General features: G+C 41.7%; 1 protein-coding gene across 1 annotated transcript; it reads right to left on the reverse strand.

The window, feature by feature from the left end:
* Nucleotides 1-11,487: 11,487 nt before the first annotated feature.
* Nucleotides 11,488-14,974, reverse strand: LOC114300599 (transcription factor MYB36). The gene is made up of 3 exons (XM_028245462.2): nt 14,023-14,974; nt 13,716-13,845; nt 11,488-12,413 (listed from the first exon to the last, which is right to left on the reverse strand). Exons 1-3 carry the CDS (start codon nt 14,156-14,158, stop codon nt 11,678-11,680), a joined length of 1,002 nt encoding a protein of 333 aa, XP_028101263.2. The 5' UTR covers nt 14,159-14,974; the 3' UTR covers nt 11,488-11,677.
* Between the last annotated feature and the right edge of the window lie 723 nt (nt 14,975-15,697).

A 15,697-nucleotide genomic window follows, 5' to 3' on the forward strand; every position in this document is an offset into this window, starting at 1 on the left:
CTGAGCAGATAGTCCCGGTTCACCCTCCTGCGGATATGAGGGAGACCGAGAGGCTCACCAGCGAGCAGATGGACGACTACACCATTGGCTGGGAGGAGGCCGGCCTCAGAGGCACCGGAGACTATCGGGAGTACGTGTAGACGTACCTGATGCGACCTCTGAGCGGCCGTCGAGCAGAGGGGGCCAGGCCTGTGGCATCGGCGGCTGGGGCCGGAGCGGGAGTTGGAGTAGGGGCTGGGAGGAGGGCCCGAGTTCGTGGCAGGGGCGGAGCTCAGGGAGGACGGGGAGCTGGCTGGCCCGCCCTGCCTGCTGCACTGACTTTCCGGGGGTAGGGTGGGGCGACCTATCAGATCCCCTTCGCCCCTCCGCCAGCTGATCATGAGTTCATCGATGTCCCCGACTTACCTCCAGTATGTATTACTGCATTTTGTATAGTTATGTCATTTCAGTTTATTTGATATGCCACAGAATATTAATGCATATGACACTTTTGCAGGCTTCTTCTGGGTATACCCGTCAGTCGTTGGCGATGAATGCCTCGATGATGGGGATGCTTCAGCGGACTTTTGACCTCCTAGCCCTCTACAGCATACCGGTATGTCCTTCTGACACTGGCCTCAAACCATTCATACACTGTTTTACATAATCCGATGCACGGCGCCACACCTGATACACGTCTTACAGCATCTGATACACTACATACACTGCATTCTGCACCGTACTCTACGATGATAAACTGCTCACGGCATTCTCATACTGTACTCATACGCTGCATTCTGCACTGTTAAACTGCTCACGGCATACACACACTGTACTCATACACTGCATTCTGCACTGATAAACTGTCTACAGTATACTGATGCATTTCCCTTTTTATGTACTTTTCAGCCTCCTTTCCAGATTCTTATGGCAGGAGGTGCTCCAGCTGGACCTTCCGTCCCTGCCCGGGGGAGAGATGAGGAGGGCCGAGTATTCCCCCGCTCCAAGGCAGGGCGCGCTCATGTCGTGAGCAGCTCGTGAGCTCCAGTCCCGGACGATGATGATGACGAGGAGTCAGAGGCGGAGGCAGAGGCGGAGGCAGAGGCGGAGGCAGAGGCAGAGTCTGAGTCATCGGAGGAGGAGACCGGAGGCGGTTCTAGCTCGGGCTCTAACGACGATGCTGATGATGCTCCTGGACCCTCGTCCAAGAAGAGGACCAGGACAGACTGACGGCCCTTGGAGTGCTCGACACAGATGCGGATTTTTGTCATTTTTCTTTTCTTTCTTGTACTTTTCCTTTTTTCCTTGGTAGTTAGATTACCTTGTACTGCCGCAGGCAGATTTTGTTTTCTTCAAAACTTTGTACTTGAAAGATTATGAAATGAATAGATTTTTGCTTAAAAAGTGTTACATTTACATATCTTATGTATTGCATCGCATTCCACCATGTTACACCTCAATGTAAATGAAATTGATTGGTTATCTGAAAATTGAACACTTGCACTTGTAATAATTAGATAATTAAACAGCCAACAGCACAATAACCCAAGCAACCCACTGCCTGATTCTCGGACACACAGCCCTTACTCTGTTGGGGATTAATCTACATACAGCCCATAACACAGCATTCGGTTCATTCTGCACACAGTAAATTCTAAACAAAACAGCCCAATCTGACAAGATGGAGCTCAAAGATGGAACCGGTTGGAGTCAAAACACGTTCAAATGTAGAGAATGGCACAGCATTCCGAGTGTAAATGATTTTTGAAATCGAACGAGGGTTTTTCAAACCGGGATATCGAGCCTACAACTGAACACAGCGGGGAGGACTCAAATATAGGTACACGACCTAACACAACGAGACACGCTCGAAAAAGACCTAAAACAAAAGTTGAGGTAAACAAAACCGAAGATACGACATACAGACGCGCTGACGAAGACGGGGGACCTCAGATCACGAGGAGCCAGTTTCTCTAGGCATTGTTTCCCACCCTTTCTGATTTGTGATTCTCACATCACTCAGCTCTCGAGCTCGGATTTTCTCTCAAAACCCTTTTCCTCACTTTTCTCTCAACTTACACCTCTCTATTCTTCATTCTCTCATTTTTCATCCCTCCTCGGGGTGATTGATGGATAAATAGAACGGTGTGGGTTCATGCTCAACACCGTTAGCTCACAGCCATTTCTTCTGATGGGTAGAGCGCTCTTCTGGCAAGTACGTCGATGACGGGGGAGAGACAGAACGTCTGGCTCAACTGTGCCCCTAGTTCATCATTTTAACCATTCTTTGTTTTTGCTTTCTACTAAAACAATTTTGATCAAAATGAGAGTCGGATTAACGTACTTGTTCGATTTTTGATTTGAAAAGCATGCAAGTCAGGCCGTAAGCACTGAAAATTTTCCTTTTTGGGTCCAAGACAATGGTCCAGTTTTGGAAAGTGGAACAATTTTCGAGAAAATAGTCAACCTCAGTAAAAATTTTCAAAAAGCTATTTTTCAAACAGCTGATGCTCAACAAGCATGGAACTTACTGTTCGAGATGCGCAACCTCGGATCGGAGGCAATGGAAAACTGCCCCTGGTTTGAAGGGGGGTGGGAGGCAACGAAAGTTGCCCCTAGTTTGAATGGCGGCTCACGGCGGCTCGTGGCAACGGAAAGTTGCCCCTTGTTTGGGTGGTGCTGCAGCAGTCCGCAGACAGTCTTCATTGGCAGTGGTCGAACTCTCGGACACAGCGATGACGAAGACGGTCACAACAACTATATGGACACAGTCGCCTTTGGAGGGTGTTGGCGGCTGGACTTTGGGGTGAAATTGAAACCATTGCATGGACTGAGACGCTATGAAAGCGTTGGGAGCTGGACTTCACGATGAAGTTGCCTACGTATCCCAAACATGGGAGTCAAGCCTCACGTAGTTCCGGCTAAGGTACACTCGGGTATTTTAACCTTCACTTTTTTAGGCTCTCACTTTTGCCAAGGCGCCCAATGCGGGTTTTCGACCTTGCGAGCTTCTTTTGATTTTCTTTTAAAAATTTTTCAATTCTTTTTCACATTTTTCTTTTTCTTTTCATTTTTTCTTTTTCTTTTCTTTTCTTCTTTTTTGTATTTTTTTGCTTTTTTTTTGTATTTTTCTCTTGCTCTAACTTTTGCCTGGGTCGCCCTTCGGGTTTTCGGCCCAGCGAGCCTCTCAAAGGGTAAAAGTGTGGCAAGTCCATGCCAAATGGTTTTTTGAATTGAAGTCTCTCTGTGTCTAGGAGAACGGTTGTTGCAATGATTTGCGGAAGGATCCATCCCGGTTACTCCACGAGGTTCTTCCGGCGAGATCCACTCCTTCTGATTCGGCTTTGGTGCCTCTTGCTCGAGGGCTGTTTCGAAGCTGGCCATACAGACCTTTCATGGCGTTTGTCCGTCGAACTCTCTGAACGTTCTGAACGGGTTCAAAGTCGGAAAGCAAACGGGTTGAATCTTGAGGCTGAGAGCGATCGTAGGCTGCGCGACCTCAAGAGGGATTCCACACAAGTCTTCACAGGGCCGTGTAAAACATTTGTTTTTTTTGAAAGTTTTTAAGAAAGCGACAAATCGCTCGCGCCGAAGATAGTGTGGAACCAATCTGGATTAAGCCAGGATCCTTCTCAGTACTCACGCTGACAAGCATGATTTCATTCATAAAAAGGCTTAGCACGCTTCTCTTTCTCTCAAAATGATCAAAATTTTGCAAAACCCGAGGAATTCCTTCCTCTTCGTTTTCATCACCGCAGTGTTCAAAAGGTTTGTTTTTTTTGAAAAACTTAGGTTAATGCAATGAGTTTGGCGCGCAGAAGAGCAGGCGAGATGTACTGTCAACCCAATCAAATTCTCTGGTACTTATGCTGAAAGCAAGTATGAAGTTGAGATAGCAACAGCTATTTCACTCGGATTTGTTGGTGCAACTGGCCCCTCGGCAGAAACAGACTCAAAACAAAAACAGATAATTACAAAACAAAACGGTGTTCGGGACAACAACCCCAGAATCACCTGGTATTATATACAAAGGGGACTGACTCGATGCAACCAGACAGACCCTTAAGCAAAAGACTGACTCAAGACAAAGAGACAGACTCAAAACAAAAGACTGACTCGAAACCCAAGCCAGGATTTACAAAAACTCGGTTTCACCGATGCTCAAAAATGCGTGCCAGACGCTACATCCAAAATATACCAAATGTCGCCCGCAGGCGGTTCACTTTACATACTCGCAGTATCTGAGCCCTCGAAATCCAACAACTGGGTGGTAACGGACTTGGCTGAGGTGGGTGGGAGGATAACCTTGTTGTCGATCAAATCCTGCACTTCATGACGAAGGCGGGAACAACCATCGGTACTGTGGCCGGACTGTTGGTGGTACGCGCAGTACAAGGTAGCATCATGCGTGGCGAGGAGATTCTTCGGGAGTGGCCGAGGCTCCAAAGGTTTAAGATGCCCATTCTTCGCCAATATTAGCAATGCCCTAGACAAAGGCATGTAGAGGTCGTGAAAGACCCTGCGCCCTCGGGGCAGGTACTTTGAAGTTTGAGGATTCTTGCCAGATGCGCTAGCGAAAGGATCGGCTGGCACTGCCTTGGCTTTTTGACCCTTTCCCGGTGCAGGGTTGGGAACGACAGGAATTGTCTGGGCATGACGGGGCCCATCCCGATTTTCTACCTGGCTTTAACTACCTTTGATCGGAGTGGGGAAAGCATCATCCACAGCTTTGATCACGATCGCAGATGTTTGTTGTTTGTTCATTCCTCTGACTTTCAGAGCCTCGACTGCCCATAGCAGTTGTTCAATAGGATCGGCATCTACCTTTGCCTTGTCTTTTCCTCTAGCCTCAACCTGATCAAGGGTCTGGGTCGGTGCTGGCATGTCGCGGCTGTAGCTGGAAGCCACCTCTGGCTGGCTGAGCTCTATCACAATCCGCCCCAGTAGCGGGGGCTCTTGTGGTACGAAATTCCCGGCATACAGCGCCGCTGGCGGTGAAGCCGACATTCCATAGGCCAGATCGGCCACGGACCTCTGGAGGTCACCTATTATCCCCATCAATTCAAAGGTGGTGGGCTCACGAGCCTGATATAACTGGGGAGCCCAGACCGGGTGCACAACGGGCGACCTGGGTGGATGTGACATATTGATGCTGGCCTCACTCTGCGGAGCGGTTCCCTGCTCCAATGCAGCTGTCATAACCACAATTTCTTCTGAATTTTGTGCCGTCATAAATCCTGCCTCAGCAAGGGGAGACACTGGCTATTCTGTATCAACTCTGCAACTCTCTGAACCTTGAAAGGAAAAACAGACAGCATTTCAGCCCAAACTGATCAAACACGGGTGTAGCCAAACAACTGTACCCTACTGCTGATCACTGTTCCCAGAAATCACTGTTCCCGAAAACTGAACCCTGATACCCGCGGATAACTGATTCTTATAACTGGTACTGGTACTGGTGTCCTCAGGTTTGATACTCAAACTTGCAAACTGACATGTACTTTCCCTGTAGAAATACATTCTAGAAGCACATAGCAAGTAAAGAGAACAAAAACACCCCTATGTTGGGGTAGGGTTTCCCTGTCCTATTTTGTCAGGAGCTAGGGTTTCACTACGCACACAGCGGTTCTCAAACAACCTAACATCGGGTAAGCAACCTGTCCTATCTTGGAATGGTCACTATGGATCCGAACATGTACTAGGTCGAATGATCAAAGAGGGTGCCTCGGTAAAACCGGGGTTTGTGTTCCCATACTGTCAGAGCCCATAGCCGGTCAGCCTTATGGACATGCCTTGACAAGACAAGCCTCCAGCAAACCGTTCAGGAATGGTAGATGGCAAACACCGTGTTCCTAGGCGCACCAATGCACATGCAATGCAAAGAAACACATAAGTGAAATCAAAAATAGGATATCATGAGTTCGAGTCAAGCTCTCTAAAACTCCCCAGCAGAGTCGCCAGAAACTGTAGGCGCGCCCGCGGAGGGGCCTCGTGCTACTACAGTTCGGACTCGCGATTTTTGTTGTCGCGGTTCTTAATCTGAACCAAAGAGTCCAAATCTGGCAAATCGTTTTGAGAAACAGATTTTTGAAAAAGTAGTGCCAAACATGGACTGCTTTGCCAGATACAGAGTCGCCACCTAAATATTTTTAAAATGGGGAAATTTAGGAAACCCTGGTTCGGTGCCGAAGGCCACATGTCCGTCATCACCGGATTTGTCTCGGCTCGGGAGCTTGGGTACGATCGGGGAAGGTCAGCTATGAGCACCCCCTTTTGCCCGGTCCGAAGACCGGCCTCTACTAACCATGATATCCGATTTTGAAAACGTTATGTGTTCTTATTCCATTTATTAGCCTAGAATTACTATGTTATGCGCGCAGCAAACAAGTATAGACTAGATTGCCTAATTTGGAAAGAAACATTGCCTATCCGTTTGTTTTGAAAATGCTTTGGAATTTGCTACTCGCAAGTAGGCTAAAACACGGATTTCAATGAGTTTTTCCAACTCAAACAATCCAACCTCCACCCACAGACATTCAAACAGTTTAACACATAAGCATTTAGCCGCATGGCAGGCATACTGTCATGGCAATACTCGCACGCATGCGGGATGCTGAAGCGTAAATACTTACATCGTACTCCGTGCCAAAACAGTAAACTAGTTAGCAAACATGCGTGTCCTAGTTCATGTTAAAAATAGCTAATGCATCACATGCAAAAATGCAATCTAGGCAGGCTCGGCTAACCCTAAACATGGCATGCGAAATGCGGTCAACTACCACATATTCAATTTGTGAATTGAAGTACAGATGCAGTTAGCGTGATGTACCGAGCCTAATGTATGCAATACAAATGCATGGATGCACACATGCATAGCATAAGGTATGCTAAATTAAACGTGCCCTAATCTACCATCATAAGCAGGCAAATAAAAGGGAAGAAAGAAGTGGGGATTGGAAGACATACACACCACCCACGCACACTTGTTACAAATTTGCCCTCGCTCGGAGGGACCAAATAAATATTACAGATTAATTAACTACGCAAGCTAATTAAATATTACAAATTGCCTAATCAACTAAGCAAATTAACTAAAACTAAGAAAACAGGAAAATCGCCTCGGGGAACGCGCCGCCATGCATAGGCTGCCTCTGTTTTCCTTTCTTCACTCCTCTGGAGGCTGCCAAAACCTCAGGGCTGCTTCCTTGGATGCTGAGAGACATCACCGGCTGCATGGAATTTCCACCGGCAGTGTGGTGGTGGCCACCGGCACAAAGTGAAGCTGTCGGCAGAGAAATTATTGCCGGTCGGCACCTTACACTGCCAGTCGGCAGAGTGTTCCTGCAGAATCTGCAAATGACAGCAACAGAGGGCAAGGCAAAGCATGGCAGCACAATTCAAGGCATATATGCACCAACCATGTCCCTTATCATGATAATGACTCAAAGGGGCATGTGCCTCGATTCTCGGACCACCAATCACGCATTTCCATGCATGATGGCCCAAAGAACCAAGTATGCAACTTTGATTTCAAATGCATGCAAACCAAATCAAACCAAACAAGGCCCAATTCCTATCACCAATTCAAGGAACAAGGCATGCATACAAGATGCAATGCAACCTAAGCATGCAAGCTAAGGATGCAACATGGTATGGCGATACACTTATACAAGCATGCAAGCAAACATGAGGCAATGCTAGCCAATGAAAAGGTGGGCTTAGGCATAGTTTAGGCAGCCCCAATAAGGCCTAAAACAAGGGCCAAAGTACCACAATGAGGGACCAAATACACATGCACACATACATATGTTGAAAGGCTAACACTTAAGCACAAATTGAACAACCCTCAAACACATTTGAAAGGGGGAATCATGGACACATAGCATGCAACATAAGCATTAAAATCATGCTAAAACATGGTGCCAAACCAAGCAATAATTCAAGCCAAGCATGCTCCAAATGGCCTAAATGCTCAAAGCAAACCAATAGAGTATTGAACTACACTTAGCAAGACCAAACATGGCATGGACTCGTTGACCAAAAACAGAGTTTTGGGACATTAATACAAGGCCTAAGGACCACTTAGATGTCATCCAAATGACTCAAAAACAAAGGCATGCATGAACACCAAAACATGGAGCATTGCTACACAAGCTTATGAGGCATTAAAGATGCATTCAAGGCAAACACATAGGCATGAAAATGGGACTGAAATAACATATAAGGTGACCCCAAATCACCAAATCAATGCAAAGATGTCATGCTATACATTCATATGCTCAAGGCCAACAAGCCCAAATACAAAGGAGCTATACCAAGCATGCCAAAATCAACCCAAACACTTATGGACAGACCTAAAACATGTCAAGATAAGCACAAAATCTTCACAAATGTAAGCCTAAAACATGCTAGAAACGAAGGCACACAACCTAAGACATGTTAAGGCATAACAAGACATTACATGGCAACTATGCTAAGCATGCATGGAGTACCAAAACCAATAAAAAACAGAGGTATAACATGACATATTATGCATAAAAAGCAGCCAAGTCATGGTCAATACACCCTCAAACATAATACTCTCTCAAGAGGCCAAAACATGCCCTTTTCAAGGACAACAAGGAGAGGGGGTGGCCCTCTCCTTCTTGGGACTTCAAGGCATCACCTTCACCACTGAAATCCCTCAAGATTTCAGTGGTGAAGAGACCCCAACACCAAAATCCCGGAGTTCACACAAAAGGGCACAAAATGAGGCCTTTCAAGGCCTAAGGGTATTCAAACTTACCCAAACCACAAAACACTCTTAACAAACAACCAAGAGGGCTTAAAAACAGAACTTTTTTGTATTATACACTAAGCTCAAAAACGAATTTAAGATAGGTAGAAATACAATGCAAAAATGGGGTAAAAATGGGTGAGATTCTTACCCTTGAAGCCTTCTTCAACAATGATGCTCCAATGGCTTTCCTTAGCTTGAATCCAACACCAAAACCTCAAAATCAGTCCTTTAGAACCTCAGTTCCAAGAGGAAGGTGAAACACTAGGTGCTTGTGTGCAATAGTATGGACTAAAACACACACAAGAGCACAAAAGAGAGGGAAAGAGAGATAAAATGTGTATCTAACCCTAACCCTAGAACTCAAACCCTAACAATGGCTGTCTAAGCTCTCAAAATATCTTAAGTGTCTAACCTGTCAAGCCAAGAGACCAACCTCTCTCTATATGGCACTTCTTGTCTTGTAAAGCTTACAAGACAAGCTTCATAAGAGGGAGATCCCTCCATACACGTGTATGGAGGGGAGCCAAAAGCAAGACAGCTGTCTTAAAATATCTGCAAAAGCAGATGCACAGTAGTCGGCCGGCCAAAAATGCCATCTTGGCAAAAAAGAGTGCCGACCGGCACTAAATAGTGCTGACCGGCAACAAATAGTGCCGGCCGGCAATATACATTGCCGGTGGCAGCAAAAACCAGCCGGTGGCCTCTAGCCACTGCCGGTGGTGGGTGGGGATGGTCTACAAGCCCTACCCTGTCTCTCCAAGGAAAAACACAAGTGTTTGGTGTAAAGCCAGACACTAAACAGTCAAGTTCGGAGATCCTGAGGCAAGGCGCGCGAGCCGAGACCTCCGGGAACTCCAAACGAACACAAACATGGATGATCACCGAGTGTTCAAACGGTGACGTCCAAGTCTTGAGGGCGGTCAAAAATGGGGTGTCTACAGGCCCCCACGGGCCAAACAGTACCATTTTGCGCAAAAAATAATTTCCACCCGCGTGACCATCACTTACCTAGCCTGTGTACAGTGGCTTGTACTTGGCCTGTGTAAAGGAGATTTTTTTATATATATTTTTTGGGTGAATAGTGATAACTTTTTTATTTTTTTAGTAACTTTTTGACTTTCTGTATTTTTTAGTGTATGCCAAGCTAGGCCTAAATTTGGTCCATCTTATGGTTGTATATATGCTTCGAGGAAGTACGGATACGGATACAGAATATGGGTACGATACGATATGGATACGGTAATACGAAAAAATTTGAAAAATTAGGATACGGGTACAGCGGGGATAGGTTCGTTAAAAAATATTATTTTTATAATTTTTAGTAATGTAGTATGTATAAAAATAAAATCTAAAGCAAAATATTTTACTTTTTTCCATGATTTTATTACCAATTCATTAAATATCTTCCTCCATTCAAGTTACACTTTTTTCCTCCCTGTTATATTCATCCAATCCGCCAATAAATAAATAAATAAATAAAATTCATATTCACAAATATGTGTTTCAGTAGCAATTTTTTACTTTTAACTTGGAGCATAAAACATGTTGTGAAAAGCACATCCAAACAACTGCTCAGTTGAATTTCCAGTTTTCCCCTTTCTACTGATAATGAGAGACACAGATAACATATATTAAAATTTAAAATTTCCTTTCCATTTCATATTTTTCTGACTAACCAACCAGAGATGGCTAATTTTAAACTTTTAAAGAAAATGGAAATTATAATTTTATAATAATATATAGCAGATTAAGCTAAAAATACTTGCCATCAAATGGACAAAACCCTATGTCCTAATTGCATGCCACGATCTGAGAAAGAAAAAGTGGTTAGTACAGTAAGAGAGAGAGTGTGAGATTGAGCGAGAGCGCGAGACAGAGAAAGTGAGTGAGATTGAGTGAAAGGGATAGAGAGATCGAGCGAGAGGGAGAGGTAGAAAGAGAGAGGGGGGAGAGAGAGAGAGAAAGTGAGTGAGTGAGTGAGATCGAGCGAGAGGGATAGAGAGATCGAGTGAGAGGGAGAGGGAGAGAAAGAGATAGAGAGAGTGAGATCGAGTGAGAGGGAGAGAGAGAGAGAGGGAGAGGGAGAGGAATGAGAGGGAGAGGGAGATGACAAACTTTGATCGACTCCTCTTTATCCTCCTTGTTGCTGTTCGTGAACCTTGCGATAAAGACAATAGAGAAGACGACGACGACTCCTTCTTGCTGCTGTTCATGAGCCATGAGCTAGGGCTTGCTTGATTTTTTTTGTTTTATTTTAGATTACTTTTGTTATTTTACACTTCGACCCCATTATAAGTTTTTAAAATTATTTTTTCGCCCCGTCGTATCTCGAAAGTATTCAAAGCGTATCCTGAAGTATCCTCGCATATCCCAAACGTATGCAAAATTCAAAAAATTTAAAAAAAAAAATTGGGGGTACTTCTTTGCCATATCTGATACGTATTCCGTCGTATCGGACGTGTATCTGTATCCGATACGTATCGGACACGCGTACGGGGCCATTTCGGAGTATCCGTGCTTCATAGATATGCTCTTTATATCCAACTGATTAACTTCTCAAATAATTTATAGAATCCTATCAGTTGATTTTGAACTGAAAAATAAAATACACTATATGTGGTAGACTATGAATTTGAAATTTATTTTCCAAACCGTCACCTCGATTAAATTCATAAAATAAATTTCATATATTGTGTTTATGGGGATGTTTAAGGATTGGATACTCAAAATGACAATTGGAACCGTAAACTTCCGGATTAAAAATACAGCAACCTCCATCAATAGTCATGTCGAGTACATATTAGCTAAAGACACAACATTATTATTCACACAATTTACAACAGAAGTGATCATCTTCTGCATATCCTCCCCTTCTTATGAACTTGAAATAATCCTACACCCAACCCCTTATGTCATCTGTCACTGTAGATTGTAACTTGATACATAATTCTGATACTGAAGGACAGAAGTCGCATCCCAAGTGTTTGAGGAGGCTGATTTTGAGTTGAAGTCATTGGACCACCAAATCACGCTTTCCTTCAAACCATCCATTTCTTTAAAACAATCAAATTCAGATATTGGATCCTCTTGTGGTGGAAAACCAGTTGTTTCATTGTTGAGTAGATGTAGAGCATCAAGTTCAGCTTGGAAAGTCGAAATTGGCTGAATTTTTGCATTGAATTGTTCCATGCCATCTAATCTTGACTCGAGTACATTGCTTCCATTTAAAGCAACAGTGGGTGGTTCATAGAAATCAGCCTTTTCTCCTTGTCCTGGTTGAGAACTAGGAGGAGGGACATCAATATGTTGCATCAAAGGGTTGGTAGTATTTTCATTCAAGAATTGGAGGCTTTGAATAATCTTTTCTTGTAGGGTATGCAACTTGGGCCATAGTTCAGGGTTGTTGTAGAAAGACAGGGGGTTTTGCAAGCTCTGAAGCTGCATGTAGAGATGAATTCTTTCGAGGGCTGAGTTGCTTAAGACCGACTTATCTTCTTGACCATTTGTGTCTTTTGGATCCTGACTACTTGTTGATAGCCGGTTGATGTTAGATTGTTTGCGTCTTCCTAGCAATTTCTTCTTCAGCCTTGTGTTCCAGTAGTTCTTGATGTCATTATCTGTTCTTCCAGGCAATTGAGCAGCAATTATGGACCACCTAACATTAGATGAAATTTGATTAAAAATCACCTTTACCGAGAATTAAGAAGAAGCAAGGCCATGAAGAGAAAAAGTAATGAAACCCATACAATTTGTTTTGAATCTGGATCTGAATGCATGATTCTTTCAAACAAAAGCATGATGGACAAAGACAAAAGATAAGCTGCTTAGATTGAAATATAGCTAACTGTTATCCTGTTGGCTTGACATGCACTTGGGATCAATTAAAAGTTAAATATATATATATATATATATATTCAATTTTGACTTTTCCTTGAGGTCATTCGAGAACTTAGGTCAGATGATTATGTGATATGTCATAGGAAATATTGAAATGGATAGTATTTCTACAAAATATTTATAAATTTATGAAAAAAATTTAATTATTAAAATTGATAAACTTTTTCAACTTTTTATAAACTGTTTTTAGAAACTTGCACTGAAACGTTATTTTTCCTATATTATATACAATAATGATTCATACCATTAAAAAAAGATCACTAATAGCACTAACGTATTAGAGCATCACTTTTAGTGCTCTTAACTATTTTTCTATCATATATGTGGTGTGGGACGAGAGATTTACATGTATTTGGGATTAATTGGGGGTGAAACTTCTGAACACTCTTGTGAGCAAAATAAAAAATAAAAAATATGCACTACAATGTGTAAGAGTTTTAGAGATTAAGTTTTTTGGTATCTAAAATTGAAAATTTCATTGTAAAAGATATTTAGGAACCAATTTTTATCGTTATGAGAATAGTCTCTAAAATATCATCTCAAAAAGTAAAAAATAAAGCTTTTAGTGACAAAATTTTAAAAATGTCACTAATAAATACACTTTTAGCGACAAAATAATTTGGTCCTAAAATGGTTTATTTTTTGAGACAAAAAATTTCATTCCAAAAAGATAATAATTCATCACTAATGTCAAATTTTCATTATTAAAAATATAATGATGACATTTTTCGTAACAAAAATATTTGATCCCTAAAATATAATTTTGTTTCTAAATTTTGACTTTCAAAACATTTTTTTTTGATAACTCAGGTATCCCCAACCCGCTGATTTTAAGGGAAGCCAGGACTAATCCTGAGGGCCCTGAAGTTAACGACCGGGCAAACCTCCAGTGGCCCCAAGGGATGACTTGAACTCGAGACCTGTGAATTTTATCTTCCAGACTTTCAAAACATTAATTTTTATTTTTATTTATTTATTTATTTTTGTAGTGATGGGTAGAAATAAATGGCCGGAAGTGGCACTGAAGTTTGGGAGGGAGAGAGAGGCGGGGGGGTGTTACCTGCTCCCAATACTAATATAGAGGCTGCAGATGATGTTATCTTCTTCTTCAGAGAAGCCACCGTGCTTGATGTTTGGTCTCAAATAATTCAGCCATCTCAGTCTACAACTCTTTCCACATCTCTTAAGCCCTGTGTAGTGTATTATTAATTTCCGCCAACACATGTCAGTCAAATTGATTGAATCTGAGAATATATATGCATTGCATCCTAAGTTACCAAACATAAATAAATGATAGACATAATCACACAACACAACACTACACAAGGGTGCATTAGAGAGAGAGAGAGAGAGAGTAGTGGATGTACCAATCTTTAGAGGAAGAGCGATCCAGTTACCACCGGTGCCATGCTTGTCTATATAAGCCTTGAGCTTTGCATCTTCTTCAGGAGACCATGGACCCCTCTTCACGTTCGACTTGTCACAGCATGGAGCTCTACCCATTTGTATGTTGTTCTCTCTTTCTCTCTCTATGCTGAAGTGAAAACCAAGCTTTATAAGTAGGAACAGTGGGTGATGTGATGCTTATGAGAACCATGAAAGTCCCACACCTCAACTTCTCCTTTCATCATTCAACCTCAGTTCTTCTAGGGTCTGCTCTCTCTCTCTCTCTCTCTCTCTCTCATATTTGGATTAGTTCGCACATTCATTAACATTTTTTTTCAAAGTTTGTATACAACCTGACAAAGTACTGCACAAATTTTCTTCTAATTATTAATACTAAAATCCATAGCTTTTTTTGCCTCCATTAGTTTATTATGACAAGGCAAAGCTACAGGTAAAATTAAGAGAGAAACCTCTATCCTCTTGGTTTGTCCCCAATCCACCTTGAAATTTAAGTGTTCAATTATTGAGCTAAGCTTGTTAGGCAGTAATTGTCAGAAATAAAATAAAAAAATAATAATCAATTAATATATACAAGAAAAGGTATAAACAGGGTTGTGGGTCATTTAAAAGATAACAGACCAATAGGACAGCTGAAAATAAATGTGAAATTTTATTAATTTACAGGATTCCAATGAAATTTGTATATCATTTCCAATACCTAAATAAGGTACTGTAATGTAATGCTTATTCTGATATAAAATTATGCACAAAAAAAAAAAAAAAAAAAAAACTGTATAGAATGATTATTGTGATGATGACAATTTTATTAATTTGAAAATTATTTGAAGGACATTTTGTTTTAAATTGAATTGTCCAAATAACTTTTTCTTTTGCTCTTATTACACAGATCAACACTAACCAAAAACATATAAAGCTGTTCAGTTATATTATGTCCGTTTGGTTGCAAAGAATATATAGGAGAAAATGAGAAGATAGACTTTAAACCCTATACGTTGCTATCTTATTTGTTATTGGCACGAGTGTTATTATGACCACTTTATAAATTATTTTGGATTTTTTAATTTTTAGTTATTTTTTATTATAATAATAATTTCAAATAAAATTATTAAAACTGACATTATTAATTTTGGAATATCTCATTTCACAATTAAACTCACACACCACTACATCATGAATTAAGCTTTATGGGAGCACTCACCTCCATCACTATATATCCATTTTCCCCAAATCTTATATTCAAAACTTACTCTCCCTCAAAACCTTCAAAACTTTTCGGTGACAATAATCCGACGATAACGATAGCAACCATTTGATTACCCACACTTCTCTGACAATGATAATGAGTGAAAGTTTTTTCAGTAACCATAACTCCATGAGATGAGAGAATTACAACAATAAAAGTTCAGAAAAAGTTCATAACTTTGATGGTGCTCTTAGCTCAGAGAAGATTGGCCTTATAAAGGTAAGTTTCTTAAAATAAAATAAAAAAATAACAAAAATAATAAAATATGTTCGTCATTTTTTTGGGATTGAACTCCCTAACATATGATCGAAATTCAAGAACATATGCCCGAACATTGTTTATTTGTTTGAGAACTGGTAACCGAACATTAATTACCAAAGAAAATGATGAGA

This window comes from Camellia sinensis, chromosome 3 (genome assembly GCF_055761805.1).
Source record: "Camellia sinensis isolate YWXY chromosome 3, ASM5576180v1, whole genome shotgun sequence".
NCBI lineage: Eukaryota > Viridiplantae > Streptophyta > Magnoliopsida > Ericales > Theaceae > Camellia > Camellia sinensis.

Bases quoted from the DNA above. Each gene is read 5' to 3' on its own strand.
- LOC114300599 (XM_028245462.2), bottom strand. From the start codon at position 14,158: ATGGGTAGAGCTCCATGCTGTGACAAGTCGAACGTGAAGAGGGGTCCA. The intron at 13,846-14,022 runs GTACATCCACTA...TACACTACACAG, and splicing joins CGCTCTTCCTCTAAAGATTG to GGCTTAAGAGATGTGGAAAG. The intron at 12,414-13,715 runs GTAACACCCCCC...ATCTAATGTTAG, and splicing joins TATATTAGTATTGGGAGCAG to GTGGTCCATAATTGCTGCTC.